This window comes from Dermochelys coriacea, chromosome 1, assembly GCF_009764565.3.
Source record: "Dermochelys coriacea isolate rDerCor1 chromosome 1, rDerCor1.pri.v4, whole genome shotgun sequence".
In the NCBI taxonomy this organism is placed as follows: Eukaryota; Metazoa; Chordata; order Testudines; family Dermochelyidae; genus Dermochelys; species Dermochelys coriacea.
In genome coordinates, this window is record NC_050068.2 from 192270572 (window position 1) to 192297207 (window position 26636).

At 40.6% G+C, this 26636-nt stretch overlaps 1 protein-coding gene and 1 long non-coding RNA gene across 4 annotated transcripts in view; one reads left to right on the plus strand and one right to left on the minus strand.

The window, feature by feature from the left end:
* The window catches only part of LOC119849275, a 133265-nt gene that overhangs the window by 43452 nt on the left and 63177 nt on the right, over positions 1 to 26636 (plus strand). The window contains exon 2 of one of the 2 annotated variants that reach the window (XR_005290436.2): positions 5520 to 5565. The exons of the other annotated variant lie outside the window; for it this stretch is intronic. This is a non-coding gene — a long non-coding RNA (uncharacterized LOC119849275). The remainder of the gene's footprint in view (positions 1 to 5519; positions 5566 to 26636) is intronic. 2 annotated transcript variants of the gene reach the window in all.
* Positions 1 to 26636, minus strand: part of CD96 (CD96 molecule) — a 49587-nt gene that overhangs the window by 21037 nt on the left and 1914 nt on the right. For both annotated transcript variants that reach the window (XM_043510519.1, XM_043510514.1), the window contains exons 2-8: positions 24286 to 24717; positions 16860 to 16972; positions 12190 to 12415; positions 8358 to 8413; positions 5281 to 5371; positions 4290 to 4472; positions 2659 to 2712 (exon numbers count right to left, since the gene is read on the minus strand). In XM_043510519.1, coding sequence (XP_043366454.1) covers positions 2659 to 2712; positions 4290 to 4472; positions 5281 to 5371; positions 8358 to 8413; positions 12190 to 12415; positions 16860 to 16972; positions 24286 to 24717 — 1155 coding nt within the window. The remainder of the gene's footprint in view (positions 1 to 2658; positions 2713 to 4289; positions 4473 to 5280; positions 5372 to 8357; positions 8414 to 12189; positions 12416 to 16859; positions 16973 to 24285; positions 24718 to 26636) is intronic.

Sequence of the window (26636 nt, forward strand, 5' to 3'; positions counted from 1 at the left end):
ATATGATCAGGAGGCACAGAGACACATAAGCAAGGAAAAGCTGAATGCCATTCTTCTCTTCATGTTGTTCTAACAGCATGGGTTAGCATGATTATGGGTGATTACTAACAAGTAAACAAATGTTGTCAACCTAAGGGTTGTGTGCAACATTGCTACAGATATTCAAACCCTCTGACATCATCACTTGTTTTGCAAACCTTAGGCCAGGTTTAAGTATGTGTTCTACAGCTGGGTTGATGCTATTGACCAGGTTCTACAGCCAGAACAAGTCCCTTCTCCTTTCCCCTGTGTATTCTGGGGACACCAGAAGGCCACTCCCGCATTGGAGTCTTCCATGCACTCTTGGAGGGGCAGGCCACATCCAGCTCAAGGAGAAGCCCAGTGGGAGAGGAGTAGGCCACCAACATTCTCTGGATATGTCCAAGGTAAGCATGATGTCCTTGAAACAGGAGGGGAGGACCAACTGCTGCCAAGGGGAAGATGATGAGGGTTCTTTTTCTGTATGTCAAGAATCTTCAAGCAGGGGCTGTGCTGTTGAAAGCTCTCGTCCACAAAACACTGCAGGTTCGTGTGCCCACAGTAACTTGAACTCTGTAGGGTTTGTATAATTCTAGTGAACACCACGGAGGGAGGGGAATCATTCAGGCTGCTACAAGAATGCATAACTAGGAGTAAAGCCTTGAAACTGAAATTCTGATATATACTGCAGAATGCACTGCACTGTATCTGAAAAAGGCACTATATGTTAGCTAATAGGAGACAGCAGGCTTCTCTGCGCAGATTGAAGTTTCTTCTTGTGTCATCTGGTACTGTTTTTAGCTTCCAAATAATGAGAGATTAAAAATACAGAGTCTATTCATCTTTGAAAAGAGATGATTGAGGGGGGGATATGATAGAAATCTATAAACTCCTGAATGGTGTGGATAAAGGGTATAAGGACGTGTTATTTACCCTTTCACATAACACAAGAAACAGGGCTTACCCAATTAAATTAATAGGCAGCAGGTTTAAAAGAAACAAAAGGAAGTACTTCCTCACACAACACTCAGTCAACACGTGGAACTAATTGCCAGGGGATGTTGTGAAGGCCAAAACTATAACTAGATTTAAAAAAAAAATAAGTTCATGGAAGATTAGTCCATTAATGGCTATTAGCCAGAATGTCCAGGAAGCAGCCCCATGCTCTGGGTGTCACTAAGCCTGTGATTGCCAGATGCTGGGACTGGATGACAAGGGATGTATCACTGGATGATTGCCTGGTTCTGTTCATTCCCTTTGAAGAATCTAGCATTGCACACTGATGGAAGATAAGTTATTGAGCCAGATGGACATTGGTCTGACCTAATATGGTCATTCTTATGTTCTTATATTTAATATAACCCATACCTGGATTAGACTAATAACTTAAATAGCAGCACTTTTCATGACCATTTAAGCGTTCACTGCCTCTTACACCATTGGCCTACAAGGGCACTGGACACATTTTTCTCCAAGGTCAATATTCACCGAGTCTTCTATATACATACAGACCTACATAGACACATACATATATACATACATGCAGATCACTCAACAAATCATTGAAATGTAGTCATTTCTGGTGTGGAACACACTGGAGTATTTGCTCCAACAGTACTACTCAACAGCAGCTAGGCTCGGGGACATGAAGAATAATTTGTCTAGCTGAAACTATCAGCAGAACTGACAGTGACTGAAAGCAAGAATTTGGTTAAAAAGGACACCTGAATTAACAAGCAGACTGTTGTGAAATATGCCATCAACTCTTTAAAAATCACAAGTGTATAGGACCTTGGTAGTGTGTCTAATCTGAATGAGGTATTGTTAATAGCAGAGTAGCCACCTAATGTTCTTCTCAGGCATCAGTTCAATACTGAGAGCCACCTATTCAACTGCCAACCCAAACTTCCAGAAGCACCTTCAGTGTTCCTTAAAAGACCTCCCATTCAAAGAGCGACGAGGTTCCCTTCTGCTTAGCTTGTGAGAATTAGCTATGATAGATCACAGCTCAAAATGGTGCATCTATGATGGTAGCACCATGTAACGAGGCCTTTGCCTGCCCTCTCAACAAATCAGCCAGAGACTCCTTCTGAGTGCAATCACCAGTGCTTTTTATTTTCAGTGTCATCTCCCACCACCTTCTATTTACAGTCTGCTCCAAACCAGCAACCCGGGGGACAGCTAGCTTCTCCAGCCAGCAGGGATGCACAGCCTTTAGCTCCTCCCGTTCCTTTCTCTTCTCCCCCTTCACTTCCTTCCTGACAGCTTTATATAGCCCCCGGCTAATGAGGCCCGCAGGTGCTTCTCTTCTAGCAATTAGGCGTAGCATACTCAGCCAGCCCCAATTAATACTTCTTAATTGGAGCTGGGCTAACAGGGGCCTGGCTCAGGACCTCCTGGCCAGCACCCTGTTACACACAACAATTAAGTCTTTTGTTATTTTCTGAACTTCTGATAATTTCACAAAAGCAGAGTATTCTAACTATGCTGTTCAGTACATTCAGAAATGCTATGGCAAGTTTGGGTGCCCACTGTTCCAGCAGGAAAACAGAGCATTAGAAACTTGTGCACGTATACGGGCGCACCAGTTGGAAAACAAACAACATGACATTAAATGTAGTGAAGAATAATTTATCTTACCTTTTGTAGCTGTGGTTGTAAAAGCTGGAAATGGCACTTTGTTATATACAGGGCCTGGGAATAGCCAAATAAAATCAGATCTTAAATAAGACAATAAACTTGTGTTTATAATAAGATCTTAAAAATAATTCACTTGTATTGTGCCACAAGATAAAAGCACCTCTACACATTGCAGCTATCTCAGTACCACTATGACTTTTCCTTTTTAAAAAAAACTCATAAGTTTTTGCATAGAGGAGCATTATGTTGGTATTAGTAAATCCTATAGTCAAGTTTGGAAATCCTTGATTTGATCAATTGTCAATACAAATTCATTGTGGGGCTGACGTTATCAATATTTGGTGTTTGCTAAAAGAAGATTACTTTTAAGATATACATATGACAATCTCTCCACACACTTATTTCCTCTTCAGAAACCATTCAAAATGGCTGAGATTTGAATATTGACATGTAAACATTCTTCACTGGGAAGCACACCCATAACCAAATGTGACCAACACTGGCTGCAAAGCAGCAAAGTCATTAACATTTTAAAGTTAAGACTGGATATACATAGTAGGAATGGTCACTAAGGAATGAATCATGTCCCCATTGCAGTGACAAATACAAAGTCTGTGCACTAGGGAGGAATGTGGTTGGCAGAGAAAGAGTGCACATGCATCTGAGTGCCAGTGGAGTGCTATCCCTTCCTTAATTATGGAGTGGGAAAAGAGATTCCCCACAGCCATTACAGCAGTGGCTCTCAAACTTTTGTACTGGTGATCCCTTTCACATAGCAAGCCACTGAGTGTGACCCCCTCCTTATAAATTAAAAATACTTTTTTATACATTTAACACTATTATAAAAGCTGGAGGCAAAGCTGGGCTTGGGGTGGAGGCTGACAGCTCGCGACTCCCCAAGTAATAACCTTTCGACCCCCTCAGAGGTCCTGACCCCCAGTTTGAGAACCCCTGCATTACAGCATCCCCAGGAATGCAGTTACACTTTAGGCTGCTATGACCTCATGTCCATGAAGGCTTTCAACTACTTAATGCAGGGCAATTCCCCATTCAACTCCCACAATAGTGGAATACAAGGTACCCAGCTGGTGTTAATGGAACGCAGAGAGGGCTCCTACCCATTGGTTTGACTGTCTTCAGAGCCTTTTTCATCCCTTACTCTCACTGCACATAATAATCTGGCCTTAACTCTGAGAAGCTTGACTTTCCATACAGCTTCACTGCGCAAATGCATGCCTTTCCCCAGGAGTGCATATTGAAAAATGCTTGTTAATAATAATGTACTGGTGCCTTGTAGCTAAGCCAGTGTATACTGAGCTCAAGACTGTAGCAGGCAATGGTGTAACAGTAAATGGAATGAGTTCTCTGCTACATGTGCGGAAGCCAACTTTTTTTTTAAGCTGTTGTAGTTTATATTTGACAGCTCCTTAGCACAGTTAAGATCTTACCTTTAAACTGTGCACGCAGTATTGCCTGACACATGTTCATGTAATTTCTATACATACAATCTTGTATTTCCTGGAGCCTAGTATTGTTTTTGTTGTTTTGTTACTTTAAGTTACAGAAAGCTCAATGTGTCCTGTGTTCTGAATATTTTAGATTTCAATGTGTCATAATTAAAGATGACTTACCAGAAGAAATTACTATTTCTCCAGATGAAATATTGCATGTTTTATTCCCCAGGAAGGGAAAACTACATGTACACCAGAAAGTCTGATTAGTGGCTGACTGGTTTGTACTTTGTATCTTCAGTATTGATCTCAATTCATAGAAACCTTCACCATCTTTTAGAGTTTCAGCTTCAATAGATATTCCTAAAAGTAAGATGGAAAAGCCATTAGTCCTTCTTTTATGCCCTGTCCAATAAATCAGAGCTGTGTGAAATGCTAGCTCTGAAAAACACACTCATACAGCTTAAGGTTTCTTAACTCAGATCTGATACAAAGGTTTAATCAGATAAATACGACTGTTCCAAGTTATCATCTCCATGAATGGAATTGCGGTATGGGAGCCATCACTGCTGGTCAGCTATCCTGACATTTCAGATATCCTGATAGGTCCTCAGAAAGTCTTCTTGGCAAAGGATGTGCCAAGTACCTAGAACTAGCTACCATAGAACTGGGCACACGGATGCCAAAGATTACAGAGACACGCATAAGCCTATGTGTTGCACCCTACATGGAATAACAAAGGACAGACCATACTTACTCCCAAGCATATGACACATTTACCCCAATTGGGTTTTGTGGCAAACAAAAGGCAAGGACTGGGTAGACCTGAAGATTGGACTAACCTCTCTGTCTAGAGGGGGTGCCTCCACATTGGGGCATAGACACATCAATGGATAGTGAGCATGTGAAGCCTCACCATGCCATTGCTGCTTGTGTGTTGCACTAGATTAATTTTGTTTTAACATTTTGAAGTGCTAAAGGAAACTCAGCTTTCTTCTACTTTAAAAGTAAGAAGTTTGTTTTATTATGGGGTAGTCACACACAGTTCTTCACTGACAGTAGGGATGTTCCTTCTGCACTGAAATGGGTACCCACAACCCTCCACTAATTGCAGCACCAATTGCTTTTCTTTTGGCTTATAAGATTATTATTTCTGATTAACATTTATTACCTCCAAATTGGTCTTTAAGAATCTCTCCATCTGCATACCATGTGAGATTCGGCTTGGGAAATGCCTTCCTTATAGTACAGGTAAGACTAGCCTATAGGATAGTAGGAATAAGTCAAGTTACTCGTCTAAACATTTCTGACATGATTTGCGTTAATATTCATTACAAAAATAATAATAAAAAAATTGTACTAACATATTGGCCATTCTCATTTAGTAAGAACCATTTACTTCTCTTTTAGGATGACGATGTTTCTTATCTAGTTCATTCTATTTCTACACTAAAAGGTAAGATTTATCAAGCTCAAGGGACTGCTAAATGGAATGTACAAGCATTTCACCCTCAATATAGATCTTTGAGTGAAAGCTGGGAGGGTTAAAATTCATTATCCAATTCTGTTAGTGGCTTGAGAGAGATGAGATGGTGTTCTCAGTACTGTTCCTAGCAGAAAGATAGATATCCATATTAAAAAAAACCCACATCATTTGTAATAGTCTGGATTCTCAGGGAAGTTTAGGGCACAGCCTCCTTTATTTCAGATATCCTCATAGGTCCTCAGAAAGTCTTCTTGGCAAAGGATGTGCCAAGTACATAGAACTAGCTACCATAGAACTGGGCACATGGATGCCAAAGATTACAGAGACACGCATAAGCCTATGTGTTGCACCCTACGTGGAATAACAAAGGACAGACCATACTTACTCCCAAGCATATGACACATTTACCCCTAATTGGGTTTTGTGGCAAACAAAAGGCAAGGACTGGGTAGACCTGAAGATTGGACTAACCTCTCTCTCTAGAGGGGGTGCCTCCACCTTGAAGCATAGACATATCAATGGATAGTGAGCATGTGGAGCCTCATCATGCCATTGCTGCTTGTGTGTTTCACTAGATTAATTTTGTTTTAACATTTTGAAGTGCTAAAGGAAGCTCAGCTTTCTTCTACTTTAAAAGTAAGAAGTTTGTTTTATTATGGGGTAGTCACACACTACACGTCCATCCCTTCTGAAGAAAGCAAGGCATGTAAGTTGACTCCAAATGCATCACAATGGTTACAAACCACACATTAAGGATGGAGATTGACATATTTTTCTTGTCATAAGTCATCTCTAAAATCATGCTGTAATTGTTTTTTTTCCTTCTGTTCTCCCCACAGCCCTTTGTCCTTTCTTTACTATAATCTCATTTATCAGTGCTTCTTAATGGCAAGTAGCAATTTGCTGTCCAGACTAGATTTTATTCCTTTTGGGGGGCTAAAACAGAGGAGGAAGGTGTTCAATATTTGGATGAGGAGAAGAAGAGTTAAAACCTCTTGAACATAAGCAGAATGGTGCAAATGAGACTGTGGTATTGAAAATTCAACACTGAAATAGGTCATGGGGAAAATTATGACATTTCTATGCTATGTGTCTGATATGTGGCTAATCTGAAAGCAGGATGGATGTGGTTTATGTAGTTTTTATCTGCTGATACCTTTCATAGAAAAAACAGACTTCAGATCACAGAACTTATTTCAGGTGTCTACTGATCAAAAGGCAAAATTTGGCTGGTCAAAAACTACGCAGACAGATTTCATGACAATGCTGTCACCAGCTGGTCATCAGGTGACTGATCCATTTTATACTAAATATGATCTGAGCTGTAAGGTTTGGGTAAAGATTCTGAACATCCATAATTCTGAGTGTATTCCCTCTGCTTTGGGTCCCTCTGCTGACAATATAAGCCATGTGTCCAAGCTACATTACTGTAGGGTTATGATAATGTAGGGTAGTAATAGATGGAGAAATGAGAGGTGTGCCTTAGAAACTCAATAGGGCTGCCATTAGGCAATGAGTGTGGCAATTTGAGACACAGGATGCACTTTTCAAATATAGATTGTGCAAAGGTTGGTATTGTGTCACCTCTACATGGACACCTCCACCTTAATCTTGGGGGTAGCCAGGGCTGGTCGGAACCCAAGAGAAGTTAGAGTAGCTAAAGGACTGTTTCAAGTTGCACTGGCTGATAAAAAAAGCCCCAGGGGGACTGTTACATAACTGGAAACAACTTGAGTGCAAAGTGGAATTCCAGCTTTACAGCTCCTTTTAAAATATACTGATTCCACAGCCACTTTTGCCTAGTTGTGTTCAGTGACATGGCAAAAATGCTATTCCATGTCTTTAGGCAGTATTACTCCCAGCAAGCTAGTGCCTGCAGTTCATACAATCAGCTGGCTTTATAGGAATCTATCCATGCGGGAAGACAATCTCCCTGCCTCCTTCCACTATCAGGTAACAGAAGGAAATGTGATTGGCTAACACAATAATTGAGTTATGAGTTTTCTATAATTGGAACATAGCTGTTGCAAGGACCTACGGTTTGGCTTAAAATCTCATAGCTGGGGAAAAACAGCAGCCTCATCTCAATCAATCCAGTGACAATTTCATCGGGCAGGCTGGTTGAAATTCTTCTTTGGACCAAGAGGCCCACTAGCAAAGGATTTTGTTTTGCATTTTGTCTATTTTTCACAAGCTTACCGGTTCTGTTATCTCCGATTTTGTTCATGCTCATCTCCCCTTACCCTACGCCCCCAGAGGCCATGCACAATTGTGCCTGAAAGTAAACATCAAACTTTGGTATTTTGCCTCATCTAATTTTTACCCTACCAACAATCAGTTTTAACCAACCATTAGTAGCTAATTATTCAAATGATTTGGGGATCTTCCACCAGTTCCCCTGTGAGGCTGTTCCACAGCCTAATAGAGCTCCCTATAAAGACAGTTTTTCCTGATAAATAGTCTCAATTTTCCTTGTTCAGTTTCTTATCACCAAAACTGCTAGTAATACCCCTTTGGATCATCCTCAACAACTCCCTCCTTGATGCGTATGAAGGTGCAATCAAGCATCAACATACTTACTCCTGCAAAAATGTTCTGGGATCAGACAAGAGTTGTGCTTGATGTCTAGTTTAAGCACACTGCTCCAAACCAATAAGCTGGTTCATGAGTAGCTCAGATGAACAAACATGAATACTGAACTTAAATCACTGATGTGACTTCCTGTGGTCCCTGAACATTCTGTCAATTTTAAAATCACTCACCTGCTCTATGCTCTCATTGGAACTATTTTGGAGGGCAATGGAGATTTCCGGTTTGGCTGAAAGGCAAATAAAATACATGTTAACAAAACTGACAGCAATCACCAAAATAATTTAGGTTCTTACAAGAGTCTTAGTATTGTCTTTCCTAAAATTGATACAAAGATCAACATATGCCTTTTTATAATGACATGTGTGGTTAGTACACACTAAATACTGAAGAAGAGGGGAAGAGGCTGACACTTGTAATTGCTACTTCTAGTATATCCTAAGATCTGTATCGTATCTCACTGTTTTTAATTATCCTAGTATCTGAGACATATGTACCCAAGACATTAGTTCATAACATCTTATATACAGAATGATGATGGTCATAGCCACAGGAGGAGGAAGACTAGGAGTATTTCCTTGCCATCAATGTGCTTCATTTGAGTACAGGTGATTATACTAACATGAGCTTGCATACATTTTTAAGCCTGTCTAAATGAATTTTTTCTCTTCTTAAAACAAGTTGCTGAACTATCATTCAAAAATAAAAGGTGCATTCTGGCACCAGTGAATGTTCAGGTCACTAATAATGTCTAAGGACGTATTGGTTTAGTTACCAACCCTTCAGACAGATTGTGGCTAGTGAACAATGAACCTCAAAAGATTTGGACTAAACCCCCCAAAATTAAATGCTTATCTCAACCTTACCTTACTCTCTAGCCCTCTTTTGGCTGCAATACTGGACTTGAAATCTCAAGTAACAAAGGGTTTCTTCTGAGAATTTCAGTTCTTCCTATTTCCTGCCTACAGCTTTCCAGATTTCAGCTGTGTAGCCTTTGCTGTCTATCACAAAATGTTTGCCCAGGTTACCTCTATAGCACCATGGCATTACTTCACCGAGGAATTCTGCCCACATCTGTCTGTCACATCAGAATAATGCAAAGCTGTTCTGTTCAGATCAATTCATCCATAACTGTGGCTTTCTTTCGTCACATTGCTCTTGGAATCTTTGGCATGTGTGTTCAGTTTTGCTGACTTGTTTTACTTGGACTGGCTCAGGTTTTAGTTTCAGGGGTTTGGATGTTTGCTTGTGTTGTGTGTGACATGTTGCGGGTGTTATTTGTGGTTTGTTGGGTTTTTTGGAGGAGTTCTCGCTATTGTCTCCAGATACTGTACTGGGAAGCTGGTGCTTTCAGATATTCTGCTTCTTACCTTAGCTTTAACTAGGCAGCACAGCAGAATGAACAACAATGGGCTGGGAAGAAAACAGCCACACTTTTTCAAACCTCAGAAATGTTGAATATTGGATGAAGATTAAGCCAGAATTTATTATATATTAGCCATTTTTGCGCACTCCTCTTGTATGTATTTATTTTAAATCATAGCTGGACAATTTTTTTCCCAAGTCCATGTTGGTTTCTGGCCATGCTATTTTCTCCATTTCATGATATGTTTGGTGCACAACTATTCAATCCTGCGTCTACGGGAAAAGGAATTGGAAGATCTAAGGTTTTTTCCATCTAACTTCTAAGCTTCTATTAATTGTTTGGCATCCATTTAGCTTTCTAGGATCTTTACAAATGTTTTGGGACCAGGAGGAATTCAGTATCTAGTACAGTGATTTCTGCTGTTGGACTTGTCAAGCATTGGCAAGTTAAGACTTGAAAAACAACAGTTCTCACTAACTTAACTCAGCGCACTCAGTTTGAGAAAAGGCATGTTCACTAAGCACATAGTTCCAGAAGTCTTCTATTAACCTCTGCCTCATAATTGCTTATAGAGATTTTAAGCAATAGGCTAGATATATCCATCAAGTCCCTGACTTTGCTTTTATACCATATCTTACTTGAACTGTAACGTAGACCCAATATAACACTTAATTGCTATCACTGACTCTTACACACAGGGTCATAGTCTCTACTATGCCAAGTTAAAATGGGACACAGCAGTGAGATAGGGAGGGCTGTTAGGGAGAAAGCTACAGCTCCCTCATTCTCTGTCCAGCTCCACTTCAGTATCCATAGCGGAGGGTCCTGATGCAACCTGAGATGACTAGTTGTCATCCCCAAGTGACCATATGAGGTCTGGGGACTGCTGAATCGGTGTGCTATGGGCACTCCCCCTGCTTGCCCCTCCCCAGCTCCTATGCTAGGAATGAATGATGCCTATTAGGAACTCTGACACCGGGGTAGTCTCAGCAATAATTGTATTCAGTCTCTGTTCCTTCTGCACCACTGCCGGACAGAGGGCGTCTCATAGTATCGTATACAGCACATATACCGACACTGCACTCAGGTAATAAAAATATAGACATACACATGCACCATAGTGGAGGAGAAAGGAGAGTGAACACTAGTCATTTCACCTGATAAAATATTAAATGTAAACAAGGGGAAAGAGAAGCAAGCTGCAGTCCCTGTGACCTGCACTCTATTTTCCTTCTGAACATGTGTGACTAAGATTTGAGAGACCTCAAGTCAGCTTCTGAATCCCCCTCCAACCTTTCTGCTGACTGGGGACCAGGAGGGAAGAGTGCCCAAGACCGAAGCTATATAAGGCAGTCCAATTGCTAGGAATTGGGCTGAGGCTACCACAACGCCCTCAAAGAGCATAGCATAGCATAGCAAAAGGTTTTGGTTTGTCTAGTTTGTGCTGAAATCTGCTCTGCTTCTGCCCCCTCCCATTTCCTGCTAACATACTGGTGTACGTGTCTCTGTGCACAGCCACCCCGACACAAGTTCACATGAACAGCAAGCAAAGGATATTAATGTCTAACTTATCATACGCAGAACAAGGGGCTATTCTAATTGCAGTGGTTTCAATACTTTTCAGTGCTTAAGGGTCTATCCAGGTTACACTAATTGTTTGTCAAATGTCCCTCTTTAAACTTAAAAGCCATTTCTGACTCACACAAGTGCAAGAGGAAATCTCAGACCATCAACTTCTATTTTTGTGTCTCACCTCAGCATGTGACAGCCCAAAAGAGTTTCCTTTTTCAAAAAATATTGCTTCCTGCTGAATCTTTGCATTCTGAGCATCAGCCCAGTGTGAGATGTGTTTGAGACTCCTGAGAGCAGGTGGTTATATAATGGATATGTTGACAGCCCCTCCACTTGATGCCCATTAATTTTAGCAACCCTGGAGTTGTACCTTCCAACTCAGTGGAATATAAGCAGATTAATCACTCTCACAACTCCCCATGTCTTTGACACAGCAAACAATGCTGTCCACTTGTATTTCAGTAGTTTCAAAGCAGATTTCCTACACTATTTGAAACAGAACAGAGCAAGATTTGATAAAATAGTTATATGGGATGCCTCATTTTGCGGGTGCCAAGTCTGTGACAACTTAAAGGTTTCTGATTTTCAGAGGGTGAGTGGATCAGTAATTTTCTGAGAATCAGGCCCTTTTAATGTGCTTCAGGTTAGGCATAAAAAAAATGACGCACCCAAAATCACTAGTCACTTACTAAAATCTTAGCTGTGATATATAATTGAACTGATCACAAGCCAATAAGGGCTATACTTTTATATGATCTCAGTAACAAGGGCACAATGAGCTTGACTGTGAAAGTGCATGAATGCCCAACTGTTGCCAAACTTGCACATACAGATGAGCTACTTACACACCTGTTTGCATGTTGACTGTCTATTTGTATACCCAGTAAGGTGCTTTCCTCAGTGATGCAGGTGCTGGCACCAGTTATGGGAAATTTGGCCTTAAGTGTTTGTTAAGAAATGTGGGTTTATTCTCTGAAGTAATTCAGAAGAACAAAATGGCTGTCTGCATAGCATGAATCAGAAGTCTTTATAATGCAAAAAGGGAAGAGTTGTCATAAACCGCTTACCAAATACTTTCACTTTGGTGATGTTCGTCAGGATTCTTTCAGGATGGTACATCACACGGCAAGAGAACACCTTGCCATCGTCAACCATTCTGATTGGGGAAATCTTTAGTGCATTGTCTGGACCTAGCTGAATTCTTTCCTTATACAATAGGCTATCAGTCTTATTCACATCCTGGTGGTAGAACTCTTTGATGATAAGAGTTGTTTCTTCACGTCCATATTCCTCCTGTTTAAAACACAGACAGATATTTCTTCCAGTCACAAACTCCTCCCTCCCTCCATCACAACCATTTCCTTCTCACCTTCTTTGAGTCAAAGCCTCAGGGATCAATCTAGGGTTGCAACATTTAAGCTTAGCACTTTTCATATAACCTTTTCAATTCCTGGATCTCCGAGCACATCACAGAAATGGTCATGAGCTCCATTTTACATATGGAGGAAACAGACACAGAGTAGCTGGTTGACAAGCTTATGATCAAGTCTCCGGAATTGTAGTCCTGAGGCTTAGACATGAACCATACTGTGTCCTTCCCACCTACAGCTACCCTTCCACACAGTGTTGGGCAACTTTAGCACATTTAAGACTAGAGAAAAATTAGAGACTTCTCTTAATCTTTTGATTTTTTTTTAAATTTCTAGTTGCACCAAACTAATTGGAAAGCTGAACTTCATCATCTTCTTTTGACTCCTGTGTGCCAGAGCTAGTAGCAATACCTAGAGTTAAGATTGATTCCTTTTCTCTGTGCATTTGTACGCACACAATCTCATCATGTGCCATATATTTGCATTCTGAAATGCAGAACTTTTGTTCTATTTTTCCAATTAATAGTTTGAATTAACATCACCAAATATAAATTAGCACAATGTGCAGACTTTCCCTACAAAATTTATGAGTTTAGGATAAATGTAGTACAAAGAAGAGGAGATCCAAACTGATAGCCAAAGGGGACAGAGCCACTAGAGAAAATAAAAGTTAAGCTTATATTTGAAGGTCAGATTAACAAAGACACTATCAATTAGAGCTTTTCAAGAGTAACAGGTGCCAACAGATAAAAACCTCAAAAAGAACAAACAAGATACAGAAATTAATAAGCAATGCCAAGGACATAGTTTGCTCATCTTCATCTCTGAACGACTGAAAGTAATTACAAGACAAAGTTGGAAAAAATACAAAGATTCCTGCAAAAAGTAACTGCAATGAAAAAAATAACTTGTTCATCCCCAATAATGTCACGGCTAACCTGGTGGCTGAACTTTGTGACTTTGTCCTCACCCATAACTATTTCACATTTGGGGATAATGTATACCTTCAAATCAGCAGCACTGCGATGGGTACCCGCATGGCCCCACAGTATGACAACATTTTTATGGCTGACTTAGAACAACGCTTCCTCAGCTCTCGTCTCCTAATGCCCCTACTCTACTTGTGCTACATTGATGACATCTTCATCATCTGGACCCAGGGAAAAGAAGCCCTTGAGGAATTCCACCATGATTTCAACAATTTCCATCCCACCATCAACCTCAGCCTGGACCAGTCCACACAAGAGATCCACTTCCTGGACACTACGGTGCTAATACGCCATGGTCACATAACAACCACCCTATATCGGAAACCTACTGACCGCTATTCCTACCTACATGCCTCTAGCTTTCATCCAGATCATACCACACGATCCATTGTCTACAGCCAAGCTCTACGATATAACCGCATTTGCTCCAACCCCTCAGACAGAGACAAACACCTACAAGATCTCTATCATGCATTCTTACAACTACAATACCCACCTGCTGAAGTGAAGAAACAGATTGACAGAGCCAGAAGAGCACCCAGAATGGGCAAATTGAGATTGAGCTATTCTCTGCCGTTGGGTCTAATTCCCAGGTCCCTCTAGATTTGAAGCACAATATTGGATAAAAAGAAAAGGAGTACTTGTGGCACCTTAGAGACTAACAAATTTATTTGAGCATAAGCTTTCGTGGGCTAAACCCACTTCATCGGATGCATGCAGTGGAAAATTCAGTAAGAAGATAGATACACACACACACACACACACACACACACACACACACACACACACACACACACACACACACACAGAGAACATGAAAAAATGGGTATTGCCATACCAACTGTAACGAGAGTAATCAGTTAAGGTGAGCTTATCAGCAGGAGAAAAAAAACCCTTTTGTAGTGATAATCAGGATGGCCCATTTCCAACAGTTGACAAGAAGGTGTGAGTAACAGTAGGGGGAAAAATAAGCATGGGGAAATAGTTTTACTTTGTGTAAAAGTAAAGAAGATCCATCTGTGATCTTCCTAAAAACACCATCCTAGCCACTATGGATGCAGAAGCCCTCTACACCAATATTCCACACAAAGATGGACCACAAGCCATCAGGAACAGTATCCCTGATAATGTCACGGCTAACCTGGTGGCTGAACTTTGTGACTTTGTCCTCACCCATAACTATTTCACATTTGGGGACAATGTATACCTTCAAATCAGCGGCACTGTGATGGGTACCCGCATGGCCCCACAGTATGACAACATTTTTATGGCTGACTTCCTCAGCTCTCATTACCTAATGCCCCTACTCTACTTGTGCTACACTGATGAAATCTTCAACATCTGGACCCATGGAAAAGAAGCCCTTGAGGAATTCCACCATGATTTCAACAATTTCCATCCCACCATCAACCTCAGCCTGGACCAGTCCACACAAGAGATCCACTTCCTGGATACTACGGTGCTAATAAGCGATGGTCACATAAACACCACCCTATATCGGAAACCTACTGACCGCTATTCATACCTACATGCCTCTAGCTTTCATCCAGATCACACCTCACGATCCATTGTCTACAGTCAAGCTCTATGATATAACCGCATTTGCTCCAACCCATCAGACAGAGACAAACACCTACAAGTTCTCTATCATGCATTCTTACAACTACAATACCCACCTGCTGAAGTGAAGAAACAGATTGACAGAGCCAGAAGAGTACCCAGAAGTCACCTACTACAGGACAGGCCCAACAAAGAAAATAACAGAATGCCACTAGCCATCACCTTCGGCCCCCAACTAAAACCTCTCCAACGCATCATCAGGGATCTACAAGCTATCCTGAAGGACGACCCATCACTCTCACAGATCTTGGGAGACAAGCCAGTCCTTGCTTACAGACAGCCCCCCAATCTGAAGCAAATACTCACCAGCAACCACACACCACACAACAGAACCACTAACCCAGGAACCTATCCTTGCAACAAAGCCCGTTGCCAACTCTGTTCACATATTTTTTCAGGGGACACCATCATAGGGCATAATCACATCAGCCACACTATCAGAGGCTCGTTCACCTGCGCATCTACCAATGTGATACATGCCATCATGTGCCAACAATGCCCCTCTGCCATGTACATTGGTCAAACTGGACAGTCTCTACGTAAAAGAATAAATGGACACAAATCAGACGTCAAGAATTATAACATTCAAAAACCAGTTGGAGAACACTTCAATCTCTCTGGTCACTCGATTACAGACCTAAGAGTGGCTATCCTTCAACAAAAAAACTTCAAAAACAGACTCCAACGAGAGACTGCTGAATTGGAATTAATTTGCAAACTGGATACAATTAACTTAGGCTTGAATAGAGACTGGAAATGGATGAATCATTACACAAAGTAAAACTATTTCCCCATGTTATTTCTCCCCCCACCCCACCCCCCAATGTTCCTCAGATGTTCTTGTTAACTACTGGAAATAGCCTACCTTGCTTGTCACCATGAAAGGTTTTCCTCCTTCCCCCCCCCACCCGCTGCTGGTGATGGCTCATCTTAAGTGATCACTCTCCTTACATTGTATATGATAAAACCCATTGTTTAATGTTCTCTGTGCGTGTATATAAATCTCCCCTCTGTATTTTCCACCAAATGCATCCGATGAAGTGAGCTGTAGCTCACGAAAGCTTATGCTCAAATAAATTTGTTAGTCTCTAAGGTGCCACAAGTACTCCTTTTCTTTTTGCGAATACAGACTAACATGGCTGCTACTCTGAAACCTAAATTTGTTTTGTATGTGGTTTCACATGCTTAAGCAACTCAGTTGGAGAGCTGTTTTTTCTCCCCATTTTTAAATTGAAAGTTAGCAGCCAGCAAAAATACCCATATGTAGTCTCACATTCTATTTCTGAAATCACCAGACACATTACTTATCAAACAACCAGAAGCAGTTCAGATAACCCTGAATGATGATGAACATTTGGTAGTGCTCAAACAAATTAAGAATTTAACAACTTTAAAAAAAAATGATGCAGAGGATTTTTTGTTTGTTTTTAATTTCGTCATTCAATTTACCCTTTCCAACACTCTTTTTGGTTTGAATTATTCTGTGAAAAATTAAACCACCATAGCAATGTCTTTTCTTTGTTTTCAAACACATTGTTTCCGGTGATACGTATGCCGCTTGTCAACTGTGGAGACACTGTATTTCTAGCTTTTCCTCCCTATTGTCACAGTCTGATGTTTTCTCAGGTACTGAAATTACCTATACTTTTTGTCTAACCAACCTTTACTGTTTGCAGTCCCCTGTGCAAAGTATAACATTTCTATTTGCTATGTTTTTTCCTTATTTTTTAACCAGTAATGGAGGGTAGTTATACTTACCATGAGCCATTTCAAAGGATACTTGGACAAATTTACAGAAGTCATGTTCTCAAGGCATGGAATTTCCAATGTTTCGTTTAATAGCACTTCCACCACTCCATAGTGCTTCTCATCTTTTACAATTGTAGCAAAAAGCAAGAAGAATAAAGAAAATGATTAGCACAATATGTGGTGTTCTTTAAAACAAAACATGCATTGCTCTGCTGTTCCTATGCTATTGATTCCCTAGAATACGCACTATTTTAAAAAAAATTCAGTTAAAATACTTCCAAAGCACAATAATCTTTTACAGACTTATTTGCTAACTGAAAACCATGGTCCCAATTCTGCAAGCAACCCTATACCTGGAAGTACCATTGAATTTAACAGGAATATTGTAATGGAGTACTTACAAAAGAAATTCTGCTAGTTGTATAATCAAGATTTACTCTCAGAAGGGAAAATTGGAAAGGAGGGGGAAAAATGAGTTTGTTCCCTTCCTTCTGAGACACAAGAGTCTGAAATTTCCAATTTCTTCTACTGGAATAAATCTTAACACTAATTTTCCCATCTTTGGTACTTTTCATCTGAGATGCTCAAGGAGCTTTACAAACATTGACTAAGCTTTGCATCATTTCATGTGAGTGAAGTATACTCTCTGTTTTACCGATGAGGAAAGAGACAGAGGCATTAAGCGAGTTGATCCAGGTCACATAGACAGTGGCACAGCTGGAAATGGAGCACAGAACTCCTAACACCCCATCCTTTTTCTACCATTGATTCTCCTTTTTTAAAACAATCATGCTGGGTTATTTTCCTTCCTATAACATCTTTGCCCAGGAAAGTTTTGTTTAGTAATCACACAACAAAATTTATGGATGCAACAGTCTGACCACACATTCCCTCTCCCATAACAGCAGTACACTTGAAATAGTAATAACTAGGGCTGTCAAGCAACTAAAAAATTTAATCGTGATTAATCGCATTGTTAAAGAATAATAGAATACCATTTATTTAAATTTTTTGGATGTTTTCTACATTTTCAAATATATTGATTTCAATTACCACACAGAATACAAAGTGTACAGTGCTCACTTTATATTATTATTTTTATTACAAATATTTACACGGTAAAAAACAAAAGAAATAATATTTTTCAGTTCACTTAATACAAGTACTGTAGTGCAATCTGTTTATTGTGAAAGTGCAACTTACAAATGTAGAATTATGTAAAAAAAATTGCTCAAAAATAAACCAGTGTAAAACTTTAGAGCCTACAAGTCCACTCAGCCCCACTTCTTGTTCAGCCAATCACTCAGAAAAAAGGTTTGTTTATATTGGCAGGAGATAATGCTACCAGCTTCTAATTTACAATGTCACCCGAAAGTGACAACAGTTATTTGCATGGCACTGTTGTAGCCGGTGTCGCCAGATGCGCTCAAGATTCATATATGCCTTCATGCTTAAGCCACCATTCCAGAGGACATGCGTCCATGCCAATGACGGGTTCTGCTTGGTAACCATCCATAGGAGTGCGGACCGATGCATGTTCATTTTCATCATCTGAGTCAGATGCCACCAGCAAAAGGTTAATTTTTTTTTTTTGGTGGTTCATAGATTCATAGATTCATAGATACTAAGGTCAGAAGGGACCATTCTGATCATCTAGTCCGACCTCCTGCACAGCGCAGGCCACAGAACGTCACCCACCCACTCCTATGAAACTTATTCAGTTCTGAATTCAGTTCGGTTCAGCTCTGTCGTTTCTGTATTGGAGTGTTGCTCTTTTAAGACTTCTGAAAGCATGCTCCACACCTCGTCCCAGTCAGATTTTGGAAGGCACTTCAGATTCTTAAACCTTGGGTTGAGTGCTGTAGCTATATTTAGAAAGCTCATATTGGTACCTCCTTCGCGTTTTGTTAAATATGCAGTGAAAGCATTCTTAAAACGAACAACATGTGTTGGATCATCATCCGAGATTCCCGTAACATGAAATATATGGCCAAATGCAGGTAAAACAGAGCAGGAGACATACAACTCTCCCCCAAGGAGTTCAGTCACAAATTTAATTAACACTTGTTTTTTTAACGAGCATCATCGTCATGGAAGCATGTCCCCTGGAATGGTAGCAAAAGCATGAAGGGGCATACAAATTATTTAGCATATCTGGCACGTAAATACCTTGCAATGCCCGTTTACAAAAAAAGCCATGCAAATGCCTGTTCTCACTTTCAGGTGACATTGTAAATAAGATACAGCATTATCTCCTGTAAATGTAAACAAACTTGCTTGTCTTAGCGATGGGCCGAATAAGAAGTAGGACTGAGTGGACTTGTAGGCTCTAAAGTTTTACATTATTTTGGTTTTTGAGTGCAGTTACGTAACAATATATCTACATTTATAAGTTGCACTTTCAGAATAAAAAGATTGCACTACAGTACTTGTATGAGGTGTGACAAAGTTTCTCCTCTGCCTTGGTGGGTCCTACGCTTATTGGCAGATTTGCTCACCTCAAAGGTTCACAGCAGCCCTCAGTTTGTCCACTTTTGTGGCTCAAATCTGCTGTTCACTCAGTTAGTCTCATCACTGGCCAACATGGGGAAAAGGAAGAAGAACAATCCCCGCAGTTTCTGCTGATCCACCTAGTGGATCAGGGAACAGGCCAGAGACCTTCCCCTCTGCTGGAACCCGCAGTCCAGTTCAACTCCTCCGGTATCAAGTAGGGAGTTCGGGGGAAGGAGAGATGGGGGGAACCCGGGCCCACCCTCTACTCTGTGTTCCAGCCCAGGGCCCTGTGGAATGCAGCTGTCTACAGTGGCTCCTGTAACAGCTGCGTGACAGCTACAACTCCCTGGGCTACTTCCCCATGGCCTCCTTCCAACACCTTCTTTATCCTCACCACAGGACCTTCCTCCTGATGTTTGATAATGCTTGTACTTCTCAGTCTTCCGGTAGTACACCTTCTCACTCTCAGCTTCTTGTGCCTCTTGCTCCCAGCTCCCCGCACGCACACCACAAACTGAAGTGAGCTCCTTTTTAAACTCAGGTGCCCTGATTCTTCAGCCTGTCCTAATTGATTCTAGTGGTTTCTTAATTGGCTCCAGGTGTCCTAATTAGTCTGCCTGCCTGAATTGTTTCCAGAAAGTTCCTGATTGTTCTGGAACCTTCCCCGTTACCTTACCCAGGGAAAAGGGACCTACTTAACCTGGGACTAATATATCTGCCTTCTATCACTCTCCTGTAGCCATTTGGCCTGATCGTTTTACAGAGGTGAATTGAAAAATACTATTTCTTTTATCATTTTTACAGTGCAAATATTGGTAATAAAAATAATAATATAAAGTGTACAGTGTACACTTTGTATTCTGTATTTAATTGAAATAAATATATTTGAAAATGTAGAAAAACATCCACTATATTTAATAAATTTCAATTGGTAGTCTATTGTTTAACATTGTGATTAAAAGTGCGATTAATCTCAATTAAATTTTTTAATCACAATTAATTTCTTTAATTAAGTTGGGCTGTCGATTAATCACAGTTTAGTAAAAACCAAGTGTCTGCACTCAGCTTCTTTCCCTCCATTATTTTCCACCCTAGTGTCCCCACTCAAGGCTGAAATACAGGTATTAAAAGGTAGAGCAATTATATAACTAACTAAATACAAATGTGGATTAAGAAATACCATCAAACACAAGATGCTGTTTTTTTGGTTTTTTTTTTAAGCTGAAGCTCTGCTCTGATGTACAGAGGTCAGACACCCATGCTAGTTTTATCAGTGTCCTTGGATATGATTCCTATGTGGTGCTGCTGGATTGTCTGCAGGACCTGGTGGGGTGGATGGGATTGCTGAAGGTTAACTCCATTTGCTCTTTACAAGGAGACCTCAGAAGGTTCTGAAGATTCACTGCTCATCCTTCCTGAGGCTCTGCAATGCAAGGTCATCACACCAGGTGCTATTCTGTTTCCCATGTATCAGGGGCCACTAAGAGAGGACTGACATATTTCAGTCTGCAGTATCAGTGAACAGACGACTGTCAACTCTATTGCTTCTCCTAGATTCTGTTATCTTTGCATTTTCAGAGCCTGGATGAAACCCAGATAGTTTAGGATCAATCCAGGCAATACAAAGGCGATGCTGGTAGACAGGAAAAAGCATATTGTAGAAATTATAGGGATAAGCCTGCTTCTTATACTTTGGTATATCATCACTCTGTTCTGTTCTGTTACTTCTCTCAAGTGACGACAATGGCCCGCTGAATCTTTATGACTAATCACAGGGTTTGCAGTTTCCATTCTAATAATGATTTTGCCCATTTATCCATGCCCTTATCACCTCCAGGCTGACGAATGATATACAGTTTACTTAACAATGTCTTTGAAGGCAACCTGGAAATGTTAGCTAGTACAAAATGTGGCCTATTCCTTTGTTATGGGAAGGCAATAATACACGCTGACTAGAAGCTCTTCAGCTCTAGAACTAGATTCCACTAGTAGATTCATCAAAGCCTTCATCTAGCTCATATGATAATGTGCTAGACTTGTTTTTTTGCTTTTCCTCAGTCACAGGTCTTAATCTACATGGGCTTTCTGTGGCTGACAGTTGTCTGTAATGACAACACTCACATGTGGAAGTGAAGCACAGCGTTACAGCTGGCGAGCAGCCCTTGTCATGAAGGCACTGATTTGCAACCCTCAGAATGTTCTGCGGGAAGCTCAAAAGAGGAAGCTGTTGTATGTATTTCAATGTGGGAAGGATCACTCCAAATGGAAACGTCAGTATCACTGCATTACAAAAGAGCACTGATCAGCTTTGAACAATAGTCCAGAAAGGGGAAATGGAATGAATCTTTAACTTCTCAAGTATGTAGTACGGCAAAACTGTCTGAGTCAGCAGATAAGTTACATGTCATGCAGCAGGCTACAGGCAGTGAGATTTAAGTAAGGTCAGTAGATAAACAGGAGAGCTATTTAAAAGATGAATTCTTGACACAGGAGGTATTTTTGCAGACTGCCTCTCTGCAGTCTCACAGTCCTGTGTCAACAGCTCTATTTTCCCTGCAGTTCTTTGATTCAGTTCTCTAGTAACAAACTGTTTGCTATGGTCCTATGTGATTGCCATTCACCATTTTTGTCTTCCTTAAAATATACATTGGAAATAGGCACATTGATAAATGTAGTAATATATTCAGTTTGCTCTGGTAGGGCGTAGAGCACAGCTTGCTGGTTTGTGCCATTGCTGCAAAAAAGCCAGTTCGAAACTCACTGAACGTGAGCAATAGTTGTCCTCAGTTTAACCTATGTCGATGGTAATGCTAATGCTGGGCAGGTCTGCATCAGCAAGGAGAAAGGCTTCATTTCTTTAAGAAGGATAGAGAAAACCCAGCACAATTAATAAGCTTATAGTCAAATGCTCATCTAGCGTATTCCCTTCATTTCCTCCACCCAGTGCTCTCCACACTGTAGGACTGTACCATAGCCATGGCATGGAAGCAGAACTTTCTGTCTCACACGGGTGTCAGAAGTGCATCTTGGTTATAGCACAGAATGCTGTTGCAGTCCTTTTCACAGTGGCTGGTGGATTTATAACCTCTAAGTTTCACTCATTTATTATTAACATTCTTTATAGAGGCTTACTTCTCTTTCCTAGTTTATATGATCTGTCTTTTGCTGTTGGTGAAATGGCAAGAAGATCCTTAAAGAGGAGACTATGCGATAACTCCAAGGAACTTCCTGCACCCACGAGTTAAGATGGAATTTTCTTAATTAACCAACATTTCCTATTTCAACCCTAGTATTCATATTTTTGATCCAGAGCAATAGTTTGTCTGTGTTTGTTTCAGCAAGTCCATGAGGATGGGTTTCTTGGGACTGGTCAGCCCAGATGTTAGTCCATGAAAATTAAAAACAAATGTGAGATACTCAAAGCCACATTCTACATATGTAATCATTGTAACAATTCCACGCTGGAGACTCCGAGTTTCAGCTTGCACATGGCAGCAATGTGCCTTTTTGATAAAAGATCTAACTTGGGGCCAAATTCTAAAGCTATTGAGTCAACAGTATTTGCCCTTGGGGCTGGTAGGTGGCCCTTAATGCAGCAGCTGCCATTCTGTTTTGTGGCTGTTTTCTATCCTATGCAAGGACAAACGTGTCACTATCTTTTACCTTCCCTATACCCTTCAAACACTCCTGAAAGCCTGCATGCACATGAATGCAGTACACGGGAGAACAAGTACAACAAGACATAGTGCCCAAGCAATGGCAAATCACTGTCATTTTCCTGGTTTCATTTCTGTAGTTTGTTAAATACTCGAAATCACATATTTCAGTTGTTTTTTTAAGCAACCAAGAAAACCCAGCTGATGTGAACAACTAAATTCCTTTCTAAAATGAAAATAGTGCAGTTCCTCATTTTTTTCATGTTATCTGAAACCAGGCAAAACTAATGTGATTTCTGATTTTCATTCAAATAAAAAATTTGAACCAGGTTCCCTAAGCTTCCAGCAAACTGGACCAAATTTCCTAAGCATCATATTCATGCTTCTGGGTGGAAATCAGGTGGAACTCATTAACCTCATATGGCTCAGAGATGAAACTTGGCAAGTTCAGCAGACTTTAGTTTTTGAGCAAGTTCAAACTCAGGAGTGATATGAATTCATCCAAAGCAAAACTGGAACCTCTGTATACCAAACCTACTGACCTTCAACAAAACACTTCTCAACATGAACCGAACTGCCACTCGCATGCAGTCGGCCAGCCCTGCCTTTACTTCTACTATTTATTCGCTGTTCCTAGGAAGTCTAGTGCAAGTTTGAGAGCTGGCTCAGAACAAGTTTGAATCCTCACTTCCCAAACCTACCCTTAAACTGAGGAAATTAGCTACCCGTAGACATTGCAGCCTGGTTTTCAAAGACACCCAGCATTAATAACACACACATCAGTCTATGGGAACTGAGGATGTTCAGCCCTTCTATTTATCTGTCTCTTTACTAATAATTTCAACACAAATAGAGTATAGTATGTTTGAAAGACAGGTGTCCTACATCCATAGGATGCTGCATGGCCCAGCCCATTTCCCAGTTACCATTCTCTGCCCAGTATTATCATTGTTGTCCCTAATGAACACACATCATCCTTCCTCCCTGCCACTCACTTGGTTCCTTCCATCAACCTACTCCAATATTCCTGCCCATAAGTTAAATGGTGCTATGCTCCTCACCAGGCAAACTCTTTACATACGGTAAGGCAAGGCATACCAGGCTGTCAGACAACAGCTAAACCAGAGATAGCAATCTGTCTAGGCAGCAGCAGTACAATACAAGTGCACATCTGGAATCACAGAGCAAATTGAACGTAGCCAGGCAAAAGTATTCACATCATTTACTTGTTCTGTTTTTCCCCCCAAGTGTTACCAAAAAACAATAGGAATCTTAATATCACTTACCTTCTGCCTTGATACTAAGATTAATTTCCGCAGCCTTTGTCCCATATGGGTAGGTAGCAAAGCTACACTCATACTGCCCACTGAGTGAGAGACTAACATTACTCAAATGTAGACTCCACTGATGGCATTCCACCTGGTTTACTCTGGCATCATGGGAACTCCAAGTCTTGCTAACATCTACCCAGCAGTGGTGGAGAGTCTTACTGAAAGCCACTGAATAGTTATAATCAGTCTTAGAAAAAGGTAAGTATTTAATGCCATATCTGGGGTGATATACAGCTATTCTACTGGGTGGCATATCATCAATCTTTGACCATTGTGTTTGTGAGATATGGACCCCATCTCTGCTCAGAATGTTGCATTCCAGAGTCACATCACTGCCAGGGAAAGCATGGACTGCTTCTGTCTTTATAATGGTGCCTTCAAGCTCACCTTAAAAAGAAACGGAAAAACTGTCAAGTCAATCAATGCTTATAAACAACCACCTTTTAAATCTTCTTCTCAACTCTGTTTGGTGCCTTCACTAGAAAGAGACACCTATATAAGAAGAAGCTGGGGCCTAAAATACAAGAGTGCAATATTAAGTAGAGTGAGAAGGTTTAGCAGTTGACAGAAGTAGTAAATCATGAGTACAGATTCCAGAAAAGGAACTGGAGAAAAAAATAAGCAGTGGCTCAAGCAGCTTGAGCAGGATGGAGAGTGCTCATCATACTACACAAAGAGAAAGGGGAGCTTTCAAGTGATATGTAAAGCAAAAGCCAGGACTGCTTATTCCACAGGTCTCTTTGCAAGAACCAAGTAGTAGTGAATCCTGATTGCTAATTCTGCATTGCGCAATTGCATTCTGCCTTTTTCAAGTACTCCTGCTGTTTCAATAGGAAAAGGTGTTCTTTTACATGGATCTTGCTAGACAGCTTCTGCATTCCACTGTGGAGGTTGCATTTCAGTGTTGGAGCAAGCAGCCTCCTCATGTATGGTTTGTTTATCAGTTTGTTAATTTTCTGATGCACTTTGAGGTCCTTTGTGCATCATATAAATACAGAGCTAATGCATTTGTTAAAGGAAAAGAAGTTTTCAGCCTGTTTTTTTAAGAAATAGCTGCTGCCACAGTGAAATTGACCTTTTCTCTTTCTTTTTCCTCCTGGGGGAAAAGAACTCTGTGATCTATCTCCATTGTCTCCGTTGAGTTCCAAGAGATATGGCATGCAGCATATTCATATGCATGAAGTTCCCAGGTAGCTATCAACTGATGACGTTACACAGAGCAGTTCCCTGCAGCAGAACTCCACTGAACTAAACAACAGTGCCATACATTGATCACCATTTTATCTGAAGTATTTGGCAGTCACAAGAAACTTTCAGAAAAAATGGATATGTATGAGCACACTCAGGCTTAGGGCTCACTCCCCCTTATCATTCTTTTTAGCCTCTCCCCATCTTTAAAGAACACCTTGAAAATTCTCACGATGCGCCCCACCCCCTTCCCAACTGGTGTAGTTACAGTCAGAGCCAGAGATTTATTACATCTCTCTGCCAAGCTTTTTGTGCCTCCCCACACCCTGCAGTCAACATCCTCAAGTCATTTTATTCATTATGAATTTTTAAAGGGAAATTGCAATTTGATTTTATGTTATATGTAACCATGTCAGGAATGGTCTAGATAATACTTAGTCCTGCCATGAGTGCAGGGGACTGGACTAGATGACCTCTCGAGGTCCCTTCCAATTCTACGATTCTATGTTCTACAGTCCCCTAAATGCTTGTGCAGACCAAGGACATGTAATTTAGCAGTGAACTCATTTGTCATTTATGCAGCACTAATAGTGCTCTAGGAACTATATTGACAGCTATTAAGCCAAGATACAGGCACTGAAGGGCTTACAGTCTAATGCCCCAGTCCCTGTGGGCAGTTCTCTGAACCCACCAGCTGCTCATTGCAGAAAAACTGGTTCTAAAATAACCAAAATATGAAACCAAGTGAATAGAGTATGGAAAGCAATGTGACTGAATAGTCAGGTTAAGTTCACTTATCTCCAGAATTTTAATACCCCCCCCATCATTTACAGTAAAATAAAGGGGCGTAAGGTGGACAAGTTAAGATTTAAGTGGAAGATTTGCCTAAATAAAAATCTCAGTATCTGTTCACTATGATGACTGATCTAAGACCTCTACTTATTAAGGGCATCTGTTATATTCAAGAGGTAGCATCACTTAAATAGTTTCCAGACAGATAACTCACAATGAAATTATTTTTAATAGCACATATTAAGATCAAAGAGCCACATCAAGCAGGAATTTGGGATAAATATTTTAATACTTCAGCTTTTTTTTTTAATTAATTGCTTAACACA